This window comes from Rhinoderma darwinii, chromosome 5, assembly GCF_050947455.1.
Source record: "Rhinoderma darwinii isolate aRhiDar2 chromosome 5, aRhiDar2.hap1, whole genome shotgun sequence".
NCBI classification, from domain to species: domain Eukaryota; kingdom Metazoa; phylum Chordata; class Amphibia; order Anura; family Rhinodermatidae; genus Rhinoderma; species Rhinoderma darwinii.
In genome coordinates this window covers 63,476,849-63,493,113 of record NC_134691.1, presented here as the reverse complement: position 1 = coordinate 63,493,113, position 16,265 = coordinate 63,476,849, and the positions used below count along the sequence as shown (strand labels likewise).

The 16,265-nt window shown below is 41.3% G+C and overlaps 1 protein-coding gene across 4 annotated transcripts in view; it reads right to left on the bottom strand.

Moving 5' to 3' along the window:
- Positions 1-916: 916 nt before the first annotated feature.
- MRPS28 (mitochondrial ribosomal protein S28) overlaps positions 917-16,265 on the bottom strand; it is a 135,380-nt gene continuing 120,031 nt past the window's right edge. Inside the window, exons 3-5 of one of the 4 annotated variants that reach the window (XM_075826089.1) lie at positions 9,838-9,969; positions 9,597-9,737; positions 8,654-8,812 (exon numbers count right to left, since the gene is read on the bottom strand). In XM_075826089.1, coding sequence (XP_075682204.1) covers positions 9,638-9,737; positions 9,838-9,969 — 232 coding nt within the window. In that variant the 3' untranslated portion in view covers positions 8,654-8,812; positions 9,597-9,637. Of the gene's footprint in view, positions 1,352-1,474; positions 1,558-8,653; positions 8,813-9,596; positions 9,738-9,837; positions 9,970-16,265 lie in introns of those variants that run through there. The other 3 variants (XM_075826091.1, XM_075826092.1, XM_075826090.1) reach the window with 3 other exon arrangements.

The window sequence follows — 16,265 nt, the reverse complement described above, 5'->3', positions numbered from 1 at the left end:
ATGTTAGAATAGACACTCGCCTGGTAAATGTTACAGTGCTGGATATGGACGAGACACCAAAAGCTCGCTCTCCAAGGAGACCCTTCATTGATCGAGATTCAACAGAAATGAAAATCCCTATATGAGAATTTATAATCTGGTGACAGAGCATCTTTAAGTGCCCTATCTACTACATAATGTGATTGGCGCTGTAATGTAGATAACAACAGTGGTTTTTATTTCGAAAAACGATAAATTTTGTGCAAATTATGAGCAATTTTAGATTTATGCTAATTAGTTTCTTACCAACTGGGCGTTGTGAAGAGAAGTGTGTGACGCTGACCAATGAGTCACCAATCAACGTCATACACTTCTCTCCATTCATTTTTAGCAGTACTCGCAACACAGCGTACGGTCACATACTCCCACATTAACTTTACCGAAGTGTCTTGAGAGTGAATACACATTGCCTCCAGCCAGGAAGCGATGTCTATTTACGATCCCGACACTTCGGTAAAGTTTCTTTGAATGACAGCACGGCCTGATCTCGCGAGATCACGCCATGCTGTGTGAATAAGTCCCCAAGAAACTTTATCGAAGTGTCGGGAGTGTGAATAGACATCCTGGCTGGAAGCAATGTCTATTCACTCTCTTGACACTTCTGTAAAGTTAATGTGGTAGTATGTGACTGCACAGCGTGATCTCGTGAATGGAGAGAAGTGTATGACGCTGATTGGTCACTGATTGGTCAGCGCCATACACTCCTCTGTACAACGTCCAGTTGGTAAAAAAAAGTAAAAATACGCCCAGTTGTCTATTAAGAAACGAATTAGCATAAATCGAAAATTGCTCATAACCTGCTCAAAATTGATCGTTTTTCAAATTAAAAACTACTGTTATCTACATTACAGCGCCGATCACATTATGGAGGGGATAGGGCACTTATAATCTGGTGAAAGAGCCTCTTTAATATGGAATAATATTCTAAAAGCAAAGACAGACCATGTTATAACTGTCAGCCAAAAAGTCTTTCTGCTGACAATTAAAGGTAAATTCTGGTTAAAAAAAAACAAAAAACTTCATGTGAATTTCTCCTGGAATTCTATCTGCTATTTCTTCTAGCTTTTTGCACAATACAGGAATGCAGGAATCTCCATCACCCTGTGCGAGATGCATTTGTCACCATGAGATCCCCAGGGTTCAGTTACTGTTCCCTGTGGATTGTTGTCTATCGTCCTCCCCTGCATAGGAGCTATTCCTTTCAAAGATAAAGAAAAGTCTCCAGACACAATTCTTCTGGGAAGACATGCTGGCAAAGTAACAGTTGTCCGTCAGGTTCTCAGAGGGTAAAGTCTGGTAATAAATTCTGCAACTTAAAAGAAACAAATCATCAACAAAAATTGGTTACCGCTCTAAATTCAAATTTACTAATGTATAGTCATTTTTATGTTTCAGGTGGAAATTAGGCCCCATTCACATCACGTTTATGACCTACTTTTAAGCATGGACGTTGTGAGATATCCGGACGTACACGCAACACGTGTCCATAGGGCTTCAATGTCAAATGCAGGCCAGATCCTGCAAAAAAAAAACAAAAAAACTTATACCACGCAGTATATGTCTTTTTAACATGGGAGCCTAAGGGTGACATAACTCCTCCATTTAACGGTTACGTAATTGTCTTTCCAGTAGCCTTTCATGACTTGTCCATTAAACGGATACTATTATAGTCTATGAGTAACGGATCCGTTAAACGGTTGCCTAATATTGGCATCTGTCACCCATAGACTATAATGCTATCCATTTAACGGGTATGTCATGAACGCTCATGATACTTTTAACGGGTACCATTAAAGTCTATGGTGATGGATGCCATAGTTAGGCATCCACCACAGTCTACGTTTAAGGTATAGGTCTGGAGCTTTTTTCCCAACGTATGCGTTAAACGTAGGAAAAAAATGTGGAGTGAACATAGTCTTACTTTTAAAAGACGGCCATTTCTACCATTACCATGCAGCGTTGACTTGGTTTGGCTATATGTTCATGTTAACGCTATGAAGAAGGGGGAGATCAGGGAGTGCCAGACTTCTCTGGTACTGCTTATCATGGAAAAAAAAAAATAATTCTACTCTTGCAGTAAAACCTTTAGTAGTTTTGCGTCCAATATGATTTATTTATCTGTAATAATCTACAGTAATTGTATACGGCTACATGGGAGTAAAACAATGAGCAGAATATTAATTGAAAAAAAAAATTATAATAATACATGTATATATAGCTTTATTTTATTTTTTTCTATTCACTAGACTGCCAGTGGCTTCTGACATGCCAGCGGCATAGCGACTTTTATCGTTAAAGGCAAGCCTAATTTCCCCAATTAAGCCGCTTGACAAGCAATATGACATGTGCCTAGGAGGGAAATCTTTCCTTCGCATTTTATCAACATTTCTCATGACTGGCGCGGCCTTTCTATAAGTTACAGCTGAGCAGTGCACTTTCCCATGCCGTCAGGGGTGAGGAGGTTAGGACTGAGCATTGTGCCAGTTGTTTTTCACACAAGAATTCCTGCACACTGCAGTTCAGCTGGAAGAATCCAGCCCGTTGAAAGAGAAAGAGCCCCCCTCTCCGCTCCCAGCACCTCTCTAATACACGCAACGCCCACCACTTGAGTAGGCAGCTCACTTTAACCCGACATTGATCTGTACAAGTTGCAACACTAATTGGGGAAGGGGACATCCCCCCTCCCTCTATTTACCAAAGCCAGTCGGTAAATGAAACTTCTCCTCTCCTGGTGGAGTGTAACAGTGGGGATATCACAGACTGCTCTCTAACCCCTGTAGTGCTGGAGAGGGGACAAGAGGCTGCTATTTACACTTCTCACACCCAAAACACAGACCGTCCCCCCCCATCCTAGAAGAATTTATTTAACTTCATGTAATAACTGAATGTAGGACGGTCATGAGGATTACTTCTTAATCGATCTACAAACAATCCAACAACAAACTCTTTACATAGTATATCAGACACCACTTCTAGTCTTCAGATGCCTCCATAGATAAGAGGACCCCATAGCAAAGATTAAAATGCGTCCCGTTTGGTACTCGTTGGCACCACCACACACCTAACCACTGTGGAAGGAATTGGTGCTTGCTTGTCCCTTATATTTCCTTTCCACGATCCTTGGGTTGATTCTCTGCAGTTGTTTTCGCCAACGTTGTACGCCCTGCGGAAAGACGATCCCTGCAATGGTTCCCACCACCAATTAAAAAAGGTGAAGTGCAATCACCATTACGAGGGCACCGAGGCCCCTGAAAAATGGCCTTGCAAAAAAACATTTGCATCAGTGTAATCTGCGTGACACATGTAACTGTTCCTGGTCCCCTAGTAGATCACCTAACACAGGCCCCACAAAAAGTACATCCCGGTAAAATCCGTTTTTTAGCTGATCACATGTTGCATATGATGCGGGTGCCAGTCAGAGCTCCTATGACATACTCGTAAATGAAGGTGTTCCTCCTAATCTTATACTCCCTTCTAGAGAATGGAGATTTCCTAGCCTCGGTATAAAAAATAAATAATACTGTATGTAAATATATTAGGGTCAACTTTATCTTTAACCCTTTCATGACCAGTGGTGTTTTGGACCTTGATGCCTAGAGCAAAATTTCACCTTTTGGAACGCAAATTATTATTTTTTTTTTGTGCTCAGTCTTCCTGAATTTTATATTTTTTTTTGCGGGAGACATGGCAATTTTTTATTATTTAAAATTAGATGTCCTTTCATTTAGTAAATCTTACTTAGCGAAAAAATGGTCAGAGACAAGTAAAAAAACAAAACTACAAAACCTTTGTTTTTCCATGCTTTGCTTTAAGGTAGTTTGTTAAATTAATTATATTTACCACAAAAATGAATCCTCCAGTTCGCCCGTGCATAACCAAATATGTGTACATTGTGTAACGTATAACGTCGTTATAGCACTCCGAACAAGACTTAAAGAGGCTCTGTCACCAGATTTTGCAGCCCCTATCTGCTATTGCAGCAGATCGGCGCTGCAATGTAGATTACAGTAAAGTTTTTATTTTTAAAAAACGAGCATTTTTGGCCAAGTTATGACCATTTTTGTAGTTATGCAAATGAGGCTTGCAAAAGTACAACTGGGCGTGTTTAAAAGTAAAAGTCCAAGTGGGCGTGTATTATGTGCGTACATCGGGGCGTTTTTAATACTTTTACTAGCTGGGCGCTCTGATGAGAAGTATCATCCACTTCTCTTCAGAACGTCCAGCTTCTGCCAGATCACGCTGTGACGTCACTCACAGGTCCTGCATCGTGTCAGACGAGCGAGGACACATCGGCACCAGAGGCTACAGATGATTCTGCAGCAGCATCGGCGTTTGCAGGTAAGTCCATGTAGCTACTTACTTGCAAATGCTGATGCTGCTGCAGAATCCACTGTAGCCTCTGGTGCCGATGTGGCCGACACGATGCAGGACCTGTGAGTGACGTCACAGATCTGCACTGCCAGAAGCTGGGCGTTCTGAAGAGAAGTGGATGATACTTCTCATCAGAACGCCCAGCTAGTAATAGTAGTAAACACGCCCCGATGTACGCACATAATACACGCCCACTTGGACTTTTACTTTTAAACACACCCACTTGGACTTTTGCAAGCCTCATTTGCATAACTACAAAAATGGTCATAACTTGGCCAAAAATGCTCGTTTTTTAAAAATAAAAACGTTACTGTAATCTACATTGCAGCGCCGATCTGCTGCAATAGCAGATAGGGGTTGCAAAATCTGGTGACAGAGCCTCTTTAACTTTAGTTTTACATGCATCTACCCCCTTAGCTTTAGACGCCACCTCTGCACATAAATAATTATCTTCTATCATTATTTTTGAGGCGCAGGTTAGCAGGGAACACAAGATCTTTATGTTCCCTGCTGTCCCCATATGTAGATCACTGATAACAGGGATCTAGTGGTTAAAGCCCATTGATTCAATTGGAGGTCAGAGGTAGGAACCCATGAGCGGCCAAACGCCTTCCATTTAAAAACTATGGGGGGGGGGGGGGATTTTGGACGTTTTTTGGCGCCGATTCCAACACTGTTTCCTGGACAAAATCAGCGGCAAAAAAACAAAACAAAACTGTGTGAGCGGACCCTAAGGCAGCAAATGGTAAATGCAATGAAACCCCCCTGAAAACGTGTAGCTGCGTCTCCTCAGTCATTGTCTCTACACCTTAATAAGCCACTTCTACAGACAAAGGCTCAGGGGCAGTTTACACTTGAAGGTGTCCTAAAATTAAGCATCAGTTAATAGTAACATCCATCTGGAATTTCCTCTTCTTATTGCTCTTCCCCACTAATTCCTACCTGTATAATTGTGTAAACAGATAGCGCAGGTTTTTGTACTTCAAATCCAGCTGTTCCAGGCCGGTGTGTGAACCATGAGCGACGGAGAAGTACAGAACGTGTAACCCATCTAACAATTTACTGTAGAAATAACACTCTGCATGGATCACATCTAGTTATTGCTTAAAGGGGAAGTTTGCTTTGATCACTGTACCCCACATAGATGAAGAAAAACTATCCGGTCATTTTACAAGACTTCTACACATACACGTCGTGGAACGCTTGCTCTTCATTATATTCCTTCATATAGATACGGGCATACCCGGTAATACAGTCCAAGGTTCCCTATAGACAACAATTAGAAGTGCATTGTGACTGCGATCCTTCTGTGGTTCGTAGGTGACATTTGGGAGCCCTGTAGCTCGAGTTATGGATTATTTACACGAACGGGTGTCAAATCAGCCATGAAAAACAGCTGTTTTTCACTGCCAATTTGAACCCATGTTGGACCATCTTTCACAGATCCCTCATAGACTTGAGTCTATTGAGGGATCCGTGAAAAACGGGCAAAAATAGGACATGTTCTATTTTTTCACAGATCGATCACACGGTCCTTTAAAAAGAAATGGCCATCACACGGCCCATTATCCCGTTTGTGTGAATAAGGCCTAACGACGAGAGTTTGAAGTGGCCAAAGGTGAACCTCCCATTTACGCAGCCTTCCTAAAACAGAAGCAGGTTTTGTGCTGACAAATTTATAGGGCCACGAGAGTCAACTTTAATCTCCTCTAAGCCCTGCTATTCAGAACAGTCCGGCTGCTGAAGAAAGTCTTTTATGGAACGGTTACAATAAGGGTATGTGCACACACACTAATTACGTCCGTAATTGACGGACGTATTTCGGCCGCAAGTCCCGGACCGAACACAGTGCATTGAGCCGGGCTCCTAGCATCATACTTATGTACGATGCTAGGAGTCCCTGCCTCGCTGCAGGACAACTGTCCCGTAGTGTAATCATGTTTACAGTACGGGACAGTTGTCCTGCAGCGAGGCAGGGACTTCTAGCATCGTACATAAGTATGATGCTAGGAGCCCGGCTCCCTGCACTGTGTTCGGTCCGGAACTTGCGGCCGAAATACGTCCGTCAATTACGGACGTAATTAGTGTGTGTGCACATACCCTTAGGAGATTTCTTCAAGGCTTAGATTCTACTTTTTGAAACCGTTATAATTTCTTGTTGAATTGAATGATAAATATTATAGAAGAGAGTATATGCACATGATCTTCAAGTCCCTATAGATGTACTGGATTGGTTGGCATTTAACAGTGATTTTTTTTTCCCGTATTAGGGCATGTTCACACGGTGCAAATGTGTCAAATACGCTAGTGTTTCTTGTGAAGCGCTTTTTAAAATACAGGCGTTTGAAAGGTTTTATGATGCGTTTTGTGCGCTTTTCCCCTTTTGGCACGTAATTAGAATTCACATGGACTATGGGAACTTTTGGCGCATTTAACGCATGTTTTACGCGCCAAAGAATTGAAGTGACTTTTTTTTACACGATGGGTTTAAATATGCTTGCATAAAAAAACGCTATGTATATACCAACGCCACACTTTCCAATTTATTTAAATGGGAAGCTTAATAAAGAGCTTTGGCGCTTATTTTGGCACGTAAAATGTACCAAAATACGCAAATACACGCAGTGAGAACAGGGCCTTACAGACAAACAAAAAAACCCGAAATAGTATACCACAATTTTATATAGTAATCAAACACATATTTGATACAATACACCGTTATTAGATCAAGTAACAAAAAAATAACATCTGTCTCAATCACAAATCACATGAAACAGACTGAGGTGGTCAGAAATTGTAATAAAGTGCAATCAACAGGTCCCAAATATAAATGAGCGAGACAAAAATACCAGTAAAATGCCAATGGTCCCAAATGGGACGATGTATGGGTTGTGTGATTTGTCTTTATTCTGTGCCTTATTTGGATGTTGAGTTTCAACCCATACACCGTCCCATTTGGGAGCATTGGCATTTTACTGGTATTTTTGTCTCGCAGCATTTATATTTGGGACCTGTTGATTGCACTTTATTACTATTGACTTTACATTGTATTTATGACCACCACCTCAGTCTGTTTTATGTGATTTTATTTTTTTTTTTGTTACTTGATCTAATAAAGGTGTATTGTATCAAATATGTGTTTGATTACTATACAAGTTTGTGGTATACCATTTTAGTTGTTGATTCTGTGTGGTGTACGACGTTATGTACTAAAAGTGACATCAGTTTCTTGGATAGGTTTAAAAAAAAACAAAAAAACAAACACCTGATTAGGGAATTCTGAATTAACAGGGGGAGGTGCCCTGTTCAGGACCCTCATCTATTAGCCAGAGCAGCTACAAGGAGTGTATATCTCTGTAGAACTCAGGATATACCTGTATTACATGGACAGCAGAGTGATTTCAATGGGGCAGTGTAATACTTATTTTTTTTCAGGGGAGGTGCTGCAGGAAGATTGAACATTTGCTACGGGACACTTTATGATTACAGATGATCAATGGGGATCTCCGCAGCAGGACACCCTGTGATCAACGTATTGTATTGGCCAAAGCGGAAAACCCATTAAAGGGACAGTACATTTTAGGATGAAAGAAGGCAAGGGGCAGTGATATTATGATCATACAAAAGTTCAGTTCTTCATGCGGATTGTAGTGTCACATGCCAGTTATACAAACATATGCTCCTGGCCAAGGCGCAAAATTCCAGTGGTCTGCCTGTAAACTGGCAGTCATATGGCGACGGTGTGAATTTCAGCCATTGTTCAACATCCTTGGTGCCAGATCCAGGCGTTAAATACTGATGGCCCATCAAGGTTTGATGCGTGGTGGTCCGACCCTCGCTAATTAGAAAAATGAAGAGCCTCTTAATTATTTACACAGTCCCATCACCGCCCACACGTATCTGTGCCTCATACTGTAGTTCAATCCTATTTACTTGAATGGGTCTGAGTACCAGGCTCAGCCGGCCCAAAAAACAAGCTGCTTGTCGTATGTAAACAATGATGGCACTCCTATTAATATTGGACTCTGAGAAAACCCCCTTAATGTACAATAATATTTGCATCTGTCGACAACTAAGGATCTATATTTTGGAGACCAGAGTCATACGTGGAGGACGAACTACTGGTTGGGAAATATTAATTTACATTTCAAATACAGTACTAAAAAAAAATAAAAGATTAACCACTATGGCCCTAAAGATAACACAACCAGAATATAAATGACAACAGCAAAAACGACCAAACTATATTAAATATATATTTATTGAATGAAGATATTACAGCACTCCTAGTAGTACAGCGTCTGCCTCCAGCAAGGTGGTATCTGAATAAGCTCCTAAAAACCTCGATGTCATCTCCAGATCTTTCAGTCTCAGACGTACCCGGATCCCTTTCTGGTACTTTCTGGAAGAGATAAGAAAGGAAAAAGATATTGAAGACCAGGAACGTTGCCATGAGAACATTTATAAAGTGAACCTGCAATTACTACATCCTTCCCTCTTTATAATACCTTCTACCTTCAGAACATAATGGGGAGATTCATTAAAGTTAAGTCAAGGTAAAAATAGCGGTTGTCCATAGAAACCAATCAGATCGCAGTTCTCATTTTTAAGAGGGACATTTGAAAATACAAGAAGCAATCTAATTGGTTGCTGCGGCAAAACTGCTTCACTTTTCCTTTGCATCAGTTTTGGTGAAGCACTCCAAGTGTTTACAAGCGCTATTCAGTTTCGGGCCAGCGTATGTGCAGTACACTCCCTGCTGTGGTCAACGTACCGCCCACACACCGTAAGTTTTTTTGAGGACATAACCCACAACAGGGATTGTACTGCGCATGTGCCGGTTCGAGAACAAACGGTGGATGCGGTAGACTTCAAAGAAGCGAACAGTGATATCATCATAGTCTGAGGCCCTTAATCATGAGCAAGGGGGAGGAGTTTCGCAGCATTACACAGTGAGACCAGGAGCACCTGCCAGATTTCGAACCGCCCTCATGAGCAGTTGCGGGCTAATTTGCATAACACAATAAAGTTATTATCTCGGCAATGAAGATACTAGGATGGGATACAAAGGTATTTGTGCACATGGTTTTAAAGGGGTATTTCCATCTCAGACAACTATGGTATATCCACACCTATCTTCAGTACAGGGCCTCTTGACACCCATCTTACTTTCTGCCGCTACTCACCAGCAACTGAATGAGGAGTCAGTGGCCGGGTTTTTGGAAAACTACAGAGCACATTTTGTTAGGCTGTTCCAGGAACTCCCGTAGAAGTAAATAAAAGTTATGGAAACCGTGTAGCACAGCGAGTATTGCTGAACTCGGGAGCTACGGAGAAAAAAAAAATCTGTCTGGTCACCGCATTAAAATAATATTAAAACCTCGTCAATGAGACTCAATGTCAGAAATGGCTTCACTAGTATTTTACCTGATATCTAGCACTTCCCCTGGAAGCCGACGTGACGTGTTACTGAACACAAAGATGTAATTGTGTAGACCTAAGTTGCTGTGAAGGTTGTGTTGACTGTTCTCAGCTCTCATATGTACGGAACGGCCATAGCTGTTAAGGTGAATAATTGTTATTTATCATCCGTTAAACTTCGCCTCAGGCGGTGTTTCATTATGTATATTTGGGCTCTGTTGTAACAAGCTTCTCATTTCCCACACAATTCAGTGGCTTGAACCTAATTATACTCGTTGATCACCCCTTTGCACCATTATTCCCCTTCAACACTTTATTGTAGAGAGGATTTCCCACCAGAGACATAATTATTAATTTATTACACAATAGAAATATAGTGTTTGTTACTCGTTAATTTAGAATTACCCCTACAAAATATAGCTTAAGAGGGTCAGTAAGAACGATTTGGCCTTTTAATTGACAACACTGAAACAATACATATTGAAGATATGCAAATCAATCACCATCCACAAAATAAAAACAAAAACAAAACCCACAACCCTTCTAAATGGGGGAGATTTCAAAACCAGTGCAGAAATGTGCCCACTAGTGCCCTCAGCAATCCATCAGATTGAACCTTAATTTTTCAGAGGCCCTTTGGAAAACGACGCTATTGTTTCTGTGAAAAAAACCAAAAAGGAATGGAGACAAACTGAAACGTAAATATTACCATTGCAATGAATCGTAATGCAAACGGAAGCTATAGGTTCCTCTGACGGAAAGGTTGAATGAAGCCCGAACGCTGATGTGAACCGGCCCTTTTGTACACAAACTTATATCCGGTCTGTGTGCTGTCTGTTTAAATAACGGATAGCACACAGGCTAGTGCAAGTCAATGGGACTTTTCACACATCCGTGTTTTTTCACGGAGCGTGTGTTCGTTGCGCAAAACTCACCAAATGTACTATTCTAGTCCGTTTTTGCGGGCTCAGACTCGCCCATTAAAGTCTATGGGTACGTGAAAAACACGGACAGCAGACGGATGAAAACCGTGTGTGGTCAGTTTTTCACGCAGTTGCTAAAGAAACGTGATTAAAAAAAAAAAAGTAAAACCGGGAAGTGCTTGCTGAGGAGAAACACAGACGAGACAAAATTGTACAGGCAATATAATAGTATAGTAAACCTAACCCAGGGCGAGACAACTTCTGGGAGCATGGTAGCCAGTGCACCAAGACATTTACAACTAGAGCCTGGAGGCCCTTTAATATAGAACAATTTTACTAACCACAGAAAAACAAAAACAAAATCTGAAGATTGAAAACCATTGGCAAGCAACTGATGGACATTTCCATCCCTAACGTTTCCATCGTTTGGAAACGTTGAGAACAGCTGAGGAGTGTCATGGTTGCCTAGCTGCCATTACCAAGCCTCATACAACTCTTCGTCAGAGTAGATGAAGTATTTTAGTATATATGGAGCAGGTCTTCAAAAAGACTGGTACGGACGGCTTAAGCAAAAAAGTACGTCTGGCTCAAGAGCCAATTTAGGAGATCCTGAAGCTAGCTGGATCTTTTAAGAAACTAGGTAAGGAGCGCACCTTCAGGCTTCAAGGAAAAGATTAGATGTAACCAGAAATACTACAAGGACAAGACTAAATGTAACTATAAACATTACAAGGTGTTTTGGCGTCCTGGCTGCTGGGATTGATGTAGCCCTTCCTGATGACTATACATAAGTGTAGAAGAGCACGAGGTAATGTTCATCCACATCAGTCAAGAAAGGCCCAGAAAAGGCTTTCAATAAACTTCCCCTCTCTGACTCTTTGTGGTGCGCGTTTCTTCCCATTTTGGGCATTTAGGTAATTTGACCATGGAAAGTAGGAAACAAATTTTGAGGGTTAAAACAAGTCACAAAACTTTGGTCTAGAAGAACTCTGGAATGGCTGAAGGTTTTTTCTTTTGCAGACACTTTCAGATGGGCATTTTTTCTTTTGGCAAACTCCAGCCTTTCATCTCCTTACTCAACCGTAAAATATTTTCCTTAAAAAATTCACTGATCAAAATGGGTGTTTTTCTGCTCAATTCAAGTACATGGCCGTCAATTATGTTCACATCTCCCATCAGAATGTGCATTTTACCAGGATCTGATCAAAGTGCTGCTTCGTGCGCTCCCTTTTGATCCACAAACAAGGAATAACATGCAACAGAGTGTACATTAAGGGATTATTCAACACCCCGGAGTCTTATAGCACTTTTAAGTTAATCTGACAGAAAGTGCGCATTTTGCTTTGAAAACATAAAATAAACTTTTCATCTCTTTGCCCCCTCTTGTCATAAAAGTATACAGAGCAAGTTAACATGAATTTGCAGTATTACAGTAGAATTGTCCCTAAGATTTATTAATACTGGCACATCGTATGAGAGGTACATTAGTCCCGTCCTCCCCATGATTCATCAAGTATGGCTTGTTGATGAATCAGCTGTAGGAAAGAAACAAATGGCAGGTCAAACCTGCCGTGGATTTCTGACACTTTCCCAAGTAGAAAAATGTTGGAAAACATTGATAAAAAAAAGTCGCTCTTGGAGACACTCTAGAGCCCCAATTACTTTTATTAACACATGTAAATGTGGCGCAAGGACGGACCGCAATATTTTTCAATACATATTTGTCACTGTTCACTGATCAAATCTTGATTGCCTATCCTAAGAAAAAAACTTTATTGTGGTAGCGGACATAATATTCTCCCAAAAAAATAGTTAAAGTACAGTCGTATTTGGAGAATTGACTGAAGGCTCAGAACCACTTTAAAAAGGGTAACTAAACTTTCAAAAAGTAGTGACATGCCAAAAGTTTCGATCAGGGGAGTCCGAGCACTGAGACCCCCATCGAGCGCTAAAACGAAGCGACAATCACTCAGCGGAGCGTTGTGCCACTTGCCGAGCAAGTGGTGTATGGGCTGAGGAAAGCCAAACAGAAACGAAGCGGCACACTGCTCACCCGAGCTATTCTGCCACTTCGTTTTAGCAATCGGTGGGGTCTTAGCGCTCAGACCCCCACCGATCAAAACTTCTGACATGTCACTATGACATGTAAAACGTTTTATTAAAAGTTTAGCTACCCTTTAATGGTTGTTATTCCTAGTTATAGATGCAGAACATTGTGCACAGCATGTGCTATGTAGGTATTATACAAGCATGCAATCCAAAGTATTCTTAGCTTGAAAGCCCTTGACAATAATCCACAGTGGATGATGTGTTTGGACAACAGTGCCAGAATATATCATACAAAATCACGTGTGTCCCTCTTAAGTGGAGCAGAAAGAGGAGTATCTGTATAGGTAGACACACAATATCAAATTACCAATGTTTTCATCTATAATCTCAGTGCCTATATATTGAAATAATGAACCTTTAGGTTTTACTGTATAGAGGCGTGAAACAGACACTGGAGGAGTGAGGTGCAGGTGTTCGGTGCTTTGTGTAAACAGGTTTCACAGGCAAAACCTTAAAAAGCTAGTACAAAAATTCTAAATAATACAGCTTAGGAGAAGCCGTAAAATACTGTAATAAACACTGGTCTGACTGGAAGAATCACAGTCTTTAATGGTGGGTCCTTCCCCTCAACTTACCAACTAATGCTATACTTTTATTCCCATTACAAATAAGCCAGTGGCATAGTAGATTAAATTTATAAAACGACACATCCGAACCATATAAAAATTAAAAAATAAATAAATATAAAAACAAAAGAATAGGATAAAAAAAAAACTGTCTAGACTATGACCCCTATCAATAATATCCTGGGAATGTGGAGAATGCAAACAGTCATTCAGAAAAGTCACTATACCTCAAAACTGTATGCTCGAATAGATTTCTACCGTCATTTCTATATCGCCTATGTTCCTGGAGGACAAGTTAACAATTTGTGACTTTTTTGATTGATACCCAGTTGAGCCGTGCTGCGATTTCTCAATGGATAGATTTGTTCCAGATGAAAGGCAGACGAAGCGTGAATATACACTATATGCTCCATAGTATTGGGACACCTACAGGAACTTTTATGACCTCCTATTCCATAGGCATTAATATGGAGTTGGTCCCCTCTTTGAAGCTAAAACAACTTCCACACTTCTGGGAAGGCTTTTTATAAGATTTTGGAGTGCCTATGTGGGAATTTTTGACTATTCGTCCAGAAGAGAATTTGTGAGGTCAGACACTGGAGATTGTGAGCCAGTCCCTCTCGTCCAACATCATTCTAGTTCCGTCCATAAGGTGTTTGATGGGGTTGAGGTCAAGACTTTCCACATCAACCTCACAACCATGTCTTTATGGACCTTGCTTTGTGCACTGGCGCAGAGTCATGCAGGAACAAAAAAAAAGGGACGAACCCCAAACTGTTCACAAACTTGGAAGCTACAATTTTCCAAAATGTCTTGATACGCTGAAGCTTTAAGATTTCCCTTCACTGGAACAAAGGGGCTTAGGTCAACCCCTGAAAAACAACCCCATAGCATTATCCCTCCTCCACAAAAACTTTATTGTTGGCACAATGCAGTCAGGCACACAACGTTCTCCTGCCATTCGCCAAATCCAGACTTGTCCATCAGACAGCCAGACAGAGAAGAGTGATCCATCACTCCACAGAACACTGTTCCACTGCTCCAGAGTCCGGTGGCGATGTGATTAAGGGCCTGTTCACATCACCGTTCGCTTTCCGTTCCTGGGTTCCATCGGAGGTTTCCGTCAGGTGAACCCCGCAGCGGAAAGTGAAACGGAAACCACAGCTTCAGTTTCCGTCACTATTGATATAAAAGGTGACGGAAACATTGCTAATGGTTTCCGTTCGTCACCATTCCAGCAGGTTTCAGTTTTAACGATGGAATCCATAGCGGAGTCGACTGCGCTATTGATTCAGTCAGAAAAACGGAAACCTGCGGGAATGGTGACGAATGGAAACCATTAGCAATGTTTCCGTCACCATTGATATCAATGGTAACGGAAACTGTGGTTTGTTTCACTTTCCGTTGCGGGGTTCACCCGACGGAAACTTCAGACGAAACCCCGGAACGGTGATGTGAACATGCCCCTTACACCACTCTATCCGACGCTTGACATCGTGCCTGGTGATGTAAGGGTTGCATGCAGCTGCTTGGCCATGGAAACCCATGCCATGAAGCTACCGGTTTGGATCCCAGCAGTTAGTCAGAGTGTCGGCAACTTTTATGCACTATGCGCCACAGGACTTGGCGACCCCGCTCTAACTTTACGTGATCTGGTACTATGTGGCTGATGTGCTGTGGTTCCTAAACACTTCCACTTTGCAATACAACCAATCAAACACTTCCAATACCAATAATACCAATCTCAGGTGATCGTGGAATATCCAGGAGGGAAGAAACTTCATGACTGGACTTGTTACAATGGTGGCATCATATTACAGGACCACGCTGGAATTCAGTGAGCTCCTTGAAGGACCCATTCTTTCACAGATGTTTCTAACAGCAGGCTGCATGGCGAGGTGCTGGATTTTATACACATGTGGCAATGGGACTGAATGAAACACCTGAATTCAATGATAAAGAGGTGGATCCAAATTCTTTTGTCCATATAGTGTATGAATATCCTTGGAAAATCTGTGCATCGTGTCCGGCTTGACGCAAGTATAACCTCTAAATTCTCCTATAATACGCCGATTTACCCAATAAGTAAAAACCTGCTAATATCAGCATTTGTCGCTTCTTTATGCTGCATTCAGGCAGAGAAGAATAAATCTAGGACATCCTCTTTAAAGAGGATTTCCCACTAACACATTGATAAGGTGCATAGGGACTGCACAAACAAGTATTTCTGAAATGAACTATAATTTGCGTTGGGAGGAGAAACCATCTTATTTGTACAGAGGGTCTATTACAGGTTATCCTCTTTAGATTTATGCAAATTTATGGTAATATGTACTCTGCCGTTCCCTCACACCATCATATATGATCAACGTGAAGGCAGAGCCTAGCAACTTGCAGGTCGGTGCACGGGAGCGCAGGGGAACGGAGTATCTTATACAGCAATAGCGTCACAACAGTGCACTACACGCCCACATAGCAGAACTGGAGAGAGGAAATGTGCGGCACTCATGGGAGAGCAGAATAATAAAAATAAAAAAAGGCAAGAATTTAATAACGAAACAATGTCAGTTAGTTCACGTGGTACCGTGCATTTAAGAACTAGTTCCATCTGTAGTAAAACACAAGGATTTTAACTCAAAACATTTAAAAAATGGTCTATATCTTAATATTTTAGGTTCCAGCGATAGATATTGGTTGGCCCAAACTGATGGTAAATTGGTTGCTTTGTTATGGATTATATAGGACAACAAAACCACGGCTGAATTTTTGTTTCTAAAAAGCGGGCCAATAAGTGACAACCAATACGGCTAAACTTCCTCTCGTCATTTCTGCAACA